Consider the following 9,938-nt stretch of genomic DNA (forward strand, 5'->3'; position numbering starts at 1 on the left):
CACCTTCTTAGAGGTGTAATAAGACAGAGAGGAGCCCCCGGGCAGCATACGGAGACAGAAGTTTGTGGAATGTGAGTCCGAGATTTACTTGGCTAATTTTCTTCTAAGGTGCCTTCAGTTTCTAGGGGGGCAACTGGAGGGCTGAGAGGGCATGCAGAGGTTCTGCCTCCTTCTCAGGGACGGTATAACAGGGGCTGGAGACCGGAGCTCACCAAGAAGCAGGGCTCTTCTAGCCTAATTTTGCACAGGGACCCCAAAATTTTGCTCCTTAAGAACAGAGTAACAGTCAGCAGATGCAGTTCCTCAAGGAACTGCTCAGCTTTAATAATCTCAGTCCCTAACAAGGAATTAAAATTATCCCCAGGCCAGCATGGTGGTACTCGCTGGTAAGTCCATCACTCTGGGAGGCTAAGGCAGGAGGATCACAAGTTCAAACCCAGCCTGGGAGACTTTGCAAGACTCTCAGTAAAATAAAATTTAAAGTGGTTCAGGTTGTAGCAATCCACAGGACTGCAGGGGTGTGGGATGGGTGGGGATACATCCCAGATTGCTAGTGACCTGAGATACCTTAAGAACAAAGCTTTCTTTGAAGGACAGCATCACCCCATGGCTGCATGGAGAGCAAAGATAACACCTCTCCTGCCCCTGGAATAGACATAGAACACCTAAAAATCAAGACACGCGAGGCAGGAAAGACAAGGGTGGAAAGAGGCCAGGCAAATATTATGCATGGGTAGCTATGCTAATATTAGGAAAAGTAGGTTTATCTCTACTAGAAATAAAATCATCATAACAACAAAAGAAGATTTGTCAAACAAGTTCCTATTTACCAGAAAGATAATACTCCAAAATTATATGTTCTTAATATAGCTTCAAAATATATAAAGGAAAAATGACAACTGCAATTAGAAATAGATGTTTGTCATAATAGGAATGTTAACACACTGCTCCTGGTAACTGATAGGAAAACTGGGGAAAAAAAATCAATAAGGTTACAAGGTTGAAAGAACATAATTAGCACTCTTGACCTGAATATGACATAGATGAAGACACCACATCCAACTGCTTCAAACAAAGCCCTTCTCCAGTACACACAGAACATTTATACAACCTGCTGGACCATCACGCAAACCTTAGTGAATTGCAAAGAACTAAAGGATACAGAGGATGTGACCAAAACGCAAAGTAATCAATAAAATATCACTAGAAAATTACTAATATTTGGAAATTAAGAAATATACTTCTAAACTGGACACGGTAGTATCTGCCTGTAACCCAGCATTCCAGAGGGCTGAGGCAGAAGGATTGCAAGTTTGAGCTCAGCTGGGAAACTTAGCAATTTAGCAAGACTCTGTCTCAAAATTTAAAATTTTGAAATTTAATTTCAAAAATTTGTAAAAGGCTAGAGATATAGTTCAGTTTGAGGGGCCTGTGTTCAAGCCAAAGCACTAAAGAAAATAAGAGAGAGACAGAAAGAGAAAAAAAAGAGATAGAAAAGAAAAAGAAATACCCTTCTAAAAATCCAAGGACTGAAGGAAAATGACAATGAAAATTGCAAAATATTTTGAACTAATTGGTAAAAAAAAAAAAAACACAAATCTTCTGGACATTGGTAGTATTCACATTTTGACTCTGGTGAGAGTTACAAAGGTACTGTATATGCTTTGTGATAAATTACAGAATTACACATCATTATGGTGGGACACTGTAATAGCACTTCAAAGCAGAAGAGGTTTAAAAAGGCATACACACGGAATTTAAAACAAGGCCAAAGGACTGTGGATCGACTGGCCAGAAACTCTGCAGAATCTCCCACAGCTCCCAAACAGACCAACTCCAAACCACAGAATAACCATCAGCACTGAGTGTAGCAGCCGTGTCTCTGCCAGAAGCAGGTCCCCAGGCGCGAACAGCAGGCCTGGGAAAAGGCCTGGCAGGCACAGCTGGCAGGGGCACATGGAAGCCCCCAGCTCGGGGCTGACCTCACACTGCCCGACATGGCGGGCAGCAGGTGGGCAGCAGGTGGGCAGCAGGTGGGCAGCTGTTCCCAAGCCCCCTGCTCGCTCCAGAAAATGGCTTCCGATGAGAGGCAGGAAAAGGGGAATCCAGTTGCCATTGTGCAGCAACAAACCTGGGAAAGAGACACAGTGCCTGGCGAAGGCGCCCCGTTCTTTATTCTGCCTTCAGAGCCACGCCTTTCTCTGGTGAATCACTGGGCTCACATCAGCCTTTGGGACCTGCATTTACAGCTGCTCCTTACAACTAGCACCTTGCGAGTTCATTAGAGGCGACATTTCTAGCAACAGGTGGGTTGTGTCACCGGGCCCACAGCGTCCTGCGTGCCCCAGATCATGGCCAGTTTGCCCATCATCTCCTGGCCTGATGCCCTGTTCTTCCCTTGGCCACCGTTCTTCCCTTGGCCACTGGCCACTTCCAGGTTACCAGAGACCCAAGGCAGCGTAATCACTGGGTTCAGAAATCTCAAGTAGGTTAATAACTTGGCTCTTTAGGCAAGCCAGTAAGTTGGTACCCCTTTAAGAAGATATTTTTCAAATATTTATCTAACATTTTTAGGATCCTGAATTTTTATTTTCTTGCTTCTTATTTTTATTAGTACATATTTGCAGTCCATAATGATTACATCCCTTGTGAGCTGCTGGTGCATGTACAAAACACATCTTAATTCTTTCATTTCCTCTTCCTCTCCCCTTTCTCTGCCCCCCTCCACCATCTCTTGGTTCTCTCCCCATTTGCAAAAGATTGATCTTATTTCCTATCATCTATACTTTTCTCTTTATTTACTTTTTTTATCTTGCAACAGCTCCCCAGAATCTGTATTTTTATTTTGGGTTTCTTTTATATATAAGAGAAACCATGCAATATTTAAGCTTGTGTGTCTGATTTATTTCACTTGACATTATCCATTCTCCTGCTATTGACTCAAGTTTATTCATTATGGCCACGTAGTGCTCCACTGTGTATAAATACCATCTTTTCTTTATCTATTCATATGTTGACGGACACATAGGTCACTTCCAATTTTGAATTGTGCTGCTATAAACATCGATATGTATGTATCGCTGTAATACAATGCTTTTAATTCTTTTGGGAAGATACCTAGAAAGGAAAAAGCTGGGTCAAATGGAATTTCTAATTTGAGTTTTTGAGGAATCTTCATAATGATTTCTATAGTGATCATACTAATTTACTGTCCCACAACAATGAAGAAGTTTTCCCTTTTTTTCCCCCACAGTTTTCCCCCACAAACAGCATCTATTACTGTTTGATTTCTTATTGGCAGCCATCCTTTCTGCAGTGAGACTGAATCTCAATGTTGCTGTAATTAGCAGTTCTTGAATGACCAAAGATGTTGAACCTTTCTTCATGGATTATTGGCTATTTATACTCCTTCTGAGAAGTGTCTATTCATTTCAGTTGCCCTGAGTCTTTTATTTGGTGAGTCTAATTTTTTTTTTTTTTAGTTTTTTAATATATCCTAGATGTTTATTCTCTGCCCAAAGAATGGCTGGCAGGAAATTTTTTCCATTCCATAGTTTGTCTTCACTCTGTTGGGTGTATCCTATGCTCTGCAGAAGTTTTTAATTCGATATGATCCTATTTGTTGATTCTTGATATTGTTTATTATATAATCAGGATTCTGTTCATTTTTTCATTTTGTCCCATGGTGAAACAGCTTCTCACTATGTCATCCAGGTTAGTGTTGAACTCACAACCCTCCTGCCTCTGCTTCTGCAGTCAACTACGTTTTAATAAAGGTACCAATATCAACCAACAGCAATATAAAACAGTGCTAGGATAACTGGATAGCAACATGAAACTAGACCCTTAACTCTTACATATAAAAAAATTAATTCAAAATAAGTCAAAGCCTTAAATTTAAGAATTAGAACCATAAAACTTTCAGGAGAAAAGATATCTATGACCTTAAAGCTGATACCATTACCATTCAGAAATATAATATTAAAAATACAAGTAACAAAATAAAAAATAAATTGAATCCCCAAATTAAAAACATTCAGGCTTCAAAAAAATACTATAAAAAGTGAGAAAAAAATCCATAAATTGAAATAAAATATTTGTAAATCATATATCTGATATACAACTCGATAATAAACCATATATAACACAATTTTAAAATGAGGGGAAAAAATGAGTAAACTTCTCTCCAAAGAAGGTATATAGTCAATAATCTCCAAAGAATGTACACAGAGTCAATAATAATATAGGGAATGTATAGAAGCACTGGCCATCAAGGACATACAAGTGAAAACAATTATAAGATGTCACCAGGATGGCTGGAATTGAAAAGTTAGATAATAATAAGTGTTGGTGAAGATTTGGAGAAATCAAAGCCTGCACACACACTTCTGATAAGAATATAGGATGAAAAAAATAAAAATAGGGGGCTGGGGATTTAGCTCAGTGACATAAGAACCTGCCTTACAAGCAGGCGGTCATGAGTTCAATCCCCGGTACCAATAGAAAAAAAAAAAGAAAAAAATAAAAATAAAAGGAATGTAAGATGGTGCAGATACTGCAAAAGTTTTGCAGTTCCTCAACTAGTTAAACAGTCACCTTATGACCCAGAAACTACTCTCCTAACTGTATACCTAAGAAAAATGAAAGAGTTAATCCACACAAATGTTCATGGCACCATTATTTATAATAGCCAAAAAACCTCAAATATCCACCAACAGATGAAAGGATAAAGTGAGATGTGTCAGCTATAAAAATTCCCCCATAAAAATGAATGAAACACTGATAGAAGATACAACATGAATAAGTCTTGAAAACATTATAAGTGAAAGAGGTCGGTCACAGAAAAATATATACGATTTCACTTATACAAAATGTCCAAAATGGGCAAATCTATAGAGACAGAAAGTAGATCAGTGAATACTTGGGCCTGGGGCAGGGAAGGACATGGAGTTAAAGGTGCTAAGCTAAAGGGGTAATGTTTCTTCCTAAAGTGATGAAAATATTCTAAAATTGACTGTGGTGATAACTATAAAACCATGAAAATAAAATAAAAAATCGGGCTGGGGATTTAGCTCAGCGGCATAAGCGCCTGCCTTGCAAGCAGGCAGTCGTGAGTTCGATCCCTGGTACCAATAAAATAAATACATAAATAAAAATAAAAAATCACTGAATTGTGTATATATTAAGTATTTCCCAACAAAGCTTTTACCCTCGAAAAAATAGCAATATATTCTAATCAAAATCAAAGATTCAATCCTGGGGAAAAGCATTATGTACACCTAGAATGGTTTCTTCAAATTACACCAGATATTACAGCAAAGGAAAATCCTTCTAGAAAAGAAGCCAGGTCCTACCCTCAGGCTGCATCCTCCCTCCCCAAAGTCAGCCACTTCCTCCTCAGGCAGTGGGATGACGAGTGAATGTCACCTGGACTTGTCACATTGGGAGGATGAGGCAAAGGGTGTGTTCACATCCACACACAGCTACAGCGTATGCACCACACAGGGTTCTCCCCGAAGGGAACAACTTCATCTTTCCACCTCTGAAAATACTTGTGTTCCCTTTGAAAGTGTGTACTCAGGAATCTTCCATCTAGATAACCAGATTCTTCTGAGAAAAAGCACACTGCTAAAGGCCAGGGACCACCTACTACACTTGGGAAAGGAAAGGGGATTAAGAAAAGCTTAGCAAAGATCTTCCCAGTAAAAGAAATCCACACTGGCTATCACAATTTGACTCTGAATCTCATGGTAGTTTGACTGATGGTCAAAATACTATGGCTCTGTGTGTGTGTGTGTGTGTGTGTGTGTGTGTGTACTTGGGGATTAGGAATGAACCCAGTGCTTTCTCACTGAGTTACCTCTCGGCTCCTTTTTTATTTCTGAGATAGAATCTCATTGTCACTAAATTTTTCAAGCTGGGCTCAAACCTGCAACCCGCCTGCTTCAGTCTCCCAGAGTGCTAGGATTATAGGTACACAGCACCACACCTGCACAAGTATAGATTCTCAGACTCCATTTCAGACCTATTAAATCAAATTCTAGGGGCATTATTCTCAGAAACTATGTTTTAACAGAGGCCTAAGATGCTTCTGATACGTGGCGAGGTTTACTCACCACCGACAGGAACCTTCACATACAAATGTGTACAACGAAAATCAGCAGCCTAGAAGAGGAGCACCATTACAGATTGCACCACTGGAAAAAGAACTAATGCAGGAAACAAAGGAGAACTTTTCAGACTTTCTAATCAGTGTCTTTGGAGAGAGTTCAGAAGAAACTGAGTAGGATCAGGAGGTTCTCACTCCTCCCCAGGTCCTGCCTGCCTCCTCCACACTCAGTAACAGCTGTCAGTTCAACACAAAGTTCCCTATAACCACAGATCCAGCCCATCAGAACTAACCCTGAGGCAATGGTTGAGTAGGAGTCACACCTTGCTGGGCCAGGACCTTCCCCAACTTCTCAGATCCAGTAGGGAGGTCAAGTCAATAGATGAATATGTTTAGACGGATGCAAGGAAATATTCACATCATCGCAGTATGGAAATAGAATGGCTTACAAAACTGCACATATAAGTTGATCTCAATTTTATTGAAATTAGAGAAGTCTGAAAGAATATAAAAAACAATAAGAAGAAAACCCAGTGAACCCTATTTTCATTTTTTAATCAGGGCACAGCTAAAGTAACAGCATTAAACAGCTTCCTGACCACCTGAAACTCCACCACCCCACATCATCCTGGGGATGTCCCTTGTCTCACAGAGCCCCACATCTCCAGTGGGGCCACCGGGATTCCCTGTGGGGTTGGGGCTACAACATGACACAATGCAGGTAACAAACCTGGTACCTATTGTCCTCCACCACCCGGATGAGTGTATTTCATGATGCCGGGTCACAGTGCCTCTTGAAGGGGCAAGCTGGTTGTGAGGAGCCAGGGTGGTAGGACAGGAGTCAGCCTGAGAGGAGGGGAGCCAGGAAGCCACCATGGGCCTAACTCTTGGGTGCTCTGCCTTTACACTCAGGGCAAAGTCCAATTCTGTTGCAATAGCTGCCCTGATTGTTATAAGAAGATTGTATGCAAGTTCAAACAGAAATATGCTGCTCAGGTCACTTCCAGAAGGCTTGGGCACCAAGTCTGCCACTGGCTCACGGGGGATCTTCCTCTCTCTGGGCCCAGGTCTTCACAGAGGAGAAACAAACCATCTCCTCACAGGGAGACCCAAGACCAGGAGGAAATGAAGAGCTGCACCAGGCTGTACTCTAGGGGAGAGCTGTTACCTTTACAACTGCTACTTGGAAGGCCAGGCTGGTAGTGGAGGGACCCCTCATCTGCAACCCAGGAGCTTGGGCACAGGGCCTATTGCCTCTTTCTGTCCACCCCAACCCCTGAGGACAGCCTTTGCACTCTCCTAAGGTTTGTCCTGGAGAAGAGAATTCTCCCATCTCAGCTACAGGTCAGATACTCCTTGACCAAGCAAGATTACAGCCTCCAAAATGACTCCATGGGATTCAAGGCCTCCCAGACTAACCCTGTATATGGGGGTTCCTAAACCCAAGAAAAGTGGGTGAATGAGATCTCAAGATTCAATAACTAGATTTAACCTGATTTAACCTGAGCTACTTGCTAATAGAAAACTCCGTGGTGACAACCCCGGTCTCTGAAAGACTAACTGGGGCATTATTCCAGCCAAGTAAGGCAGAACCAACTGCAGCCAGCGAGAGCTGCGGCAGGCAGCAGGTGGTGTGTTGCTACTCGGCCTGAGCGGTGCCCTGCTCCGTCCTGGGCGATCTCTGGAGAGAGGGGCCTGAGCAGGTGCCCCCGAAGAAGAAGCAGCCTGTTCCCGCCTCGCCTCTCACCACGAGAGCTTGCCTTCCTGGGCGACGGGAGCAGGGGAAGCAGCCCCGGCAGCCCGTCCCAGAAGCACTTACCAAAAGTGGTGAGGTAAAAGGACAGGTCGCGGTGGGCGCGCCGGCTCCCGAGGGAGACGCGGTGCAAGGAGCGCTCCATGGGTCCCCGCTGTGGACAGGGTGGGGAGCGCCTGCAACCCGAGGCGGCTGTGTTGCTGCCAGTAACCGAGGTAGCAGGCTCGCCGCCCCAGCGCCAGAGTCTCCAAGCGGGAGCCAGCAGGAGCCCGGCTGCTCTGCGCGCTGTTGGAACGGCCGGGCGCGCCAGGCCCTGATTGGCCCGCGCTGGTTTGAATGGGAAGCTTTCCACCTGACCGAGCAGACTCTGGCCAGCGCGGAGGGGGCGTGGACGCTGGGAGCGGCGGGGACTGCCACCCGCCGCCAGAGATGGCTCCTAACGCCAGAGGCCTGCAAGAGGCAGTGGCCAAGCCTAGACCCCTGGTTCCCTCGCCGCGCTTCAAGGCTGCAGGTGCCAGCCTCAAGAGAGACCTGCAGCCCGGTGTGCCCACTCGGGCGGGCTTGGCCTGCTCACCCAGCTCCCCAGGCTGCAATTAGCTGAGTTACAACTGGGTTTGTAACCGGCTTTGAAGCTCAGGCCTGTAATCATCAAAGCCGAACGAGGACAAAAGAGCACCTTCCTAACTGTGGATGGGTCTGGAAACCTGTATATGTGCACCTGCCCTGTAGCAGGCTGCCACCCCTTCCCTAACCCTTTCAGCCTGGACTGCTCTCTGGAACCTCCTCTATGAGGTGAGAGAGCAGCCTGGCACAGGTCTGGACCAGAGCAGCTTGGTCCAGCCAGACTAGTGGCCTCGCATCTGCAGCTCAAGGCTTCACACACAGGACAGGACACAGAGGAGGGGGCACTGTGGATCTCTGCCTGGTGAGCGCGGTGCTGGGAGGCAGCACTAAGAAGGAAGGTCAGCACTTGTGTGGATTTGTCGGCAAACATTCATGAGACACCTCCAGGGAGTGGTTTCACACCAAGACATCTGCTCTGCAAATCTCTGAGTGTGTCACTGTGGAAGGGAAAGCTGCCGGTCTCATGTAACTCTAAAAATGGGAAGTGTCGGTATTCATCCCTAGTCCTCTGACTTCATTGCCAAATGGTATTTGTGGTTCAGCGATCTACTGAAGACAAGTCTGGGGGGCGTGAAGGAGAAGAGTTATATATACTGAGTAGCAGGTGCCAGGAGTTGAGCTGAGAAATCTGCACACATCATCTCATTTAATCTTCACAGGAACAGTAAGAAGTATTAACTCCAGTTTACAATCAGAACTTCAGGCAGAGGCTAGGTTAACTTGCCTAAGGTTTACAGAACTAGCAAAAAAAAAGAGCTGAAATTTGAACCTAGCTTTGTCTACCTTAAAGGGCATCACCCTTCTCTTCTTCCTTGGCCTCCACACCTGCTCCATGGCCAATAGCAGGAGGAGGCAGCAAGAAACTAGATGCCGGAGGTTTTGCTGGCCACCAGTGGAGCACGGAAACCGAGGAGCCCTGAAGTCAACAAACAAGTGGCCGAATGCAAATGAGTCCCAAAATGGCTGGTGGGCTGTTTGAATCCTAGCACCTTGTGAACCCCTACCCTGCTCCTCCCCAATCCCCACTCTATGAACAATGCCCTTAGCGGGGGCAGGGCCAAACCTCTGGCAGATAGACTTACCCACACCCTGGACTTGGGCACGCCTGATCTTCTTTCTGGCTGGGAAAGTCTGAGTCCAAGCATCCTTTCTGTGTAGGGAAGTATCCTTGTTTGGCCACTCCATCCAGCCAGAGAAAATAGGTAACCTCAGACTCAAGCCATATAATGTAGACAGGACACTGAGCCCTGAGGTATTGCAGACCTGCAGGCTCAAGATCAAGAGTTAAGAATGGCCTGCAAGTGCCCCAAGGAAGAGCTGATCACTCACAGCCAAAACTAGAAAGCCTGGCATTCAGAAGCTAGGGTAAAGGAAAGCCCAGGGAAGGAGATAGTGAGGTATCCTAGGTGACAGTGCACCCTCTTCACAATTCTGTGAGGGATCACCACAGAC

The 9,938-nt window shown here is 44.8% G+C and overlaps 1 protein-coding gene across 5 annotated transcripts in view; it reads right to left on the bottom strand.

Annotated features, from left to right (window-relative positions):
• Window positions 1–9,686, bottom strand: part of Rgs3 (regulator of G protein signaling 3) — a 116,677-nt gene extending 106,991 nt beyond the window's left edge. For 3 of the 5 annotated variants that reach the window (XM_063260401.1, XM_063260380.1, XM_063260439.1), the window contains exon 1: window positions 9,569–9,686. In XM_063260401.1, the coding sequence (XP_063116471.1) occupies window positions 9,569–9,671 (103 nt within the window). In that variant the 5' untranslated portion in view covers window positions 9,672–9,686. Of the gene's footprint in view, window positions 1–7,928; window positions 8,111–9,568 lie in introns of those variants that run through there. The other 2 variants (XM_013145922.3, XM_005000961.4) reach the window with 2 other exon arrangements.
• Window positions 9,687–9,938: the final 252 nt, after the last annotated feature.

This window comes from Cavia porcellus, unplaced genomic scaffold, assembly GCF_034190915.1.
Source record: "Cavia porcellus strain 051 isolate PalLab524CR breed Dunkin Hartley unplaced genomic scaffold, mCavPor4.1 scaffold_1, whole genome shotgun sequence".
Classification (NCBI taxonomy): Eukaryota; Metazoa; Chordata; class Mammalia; order Rodentia; family Caviidae; genus Cavia; species Cavia porcellus.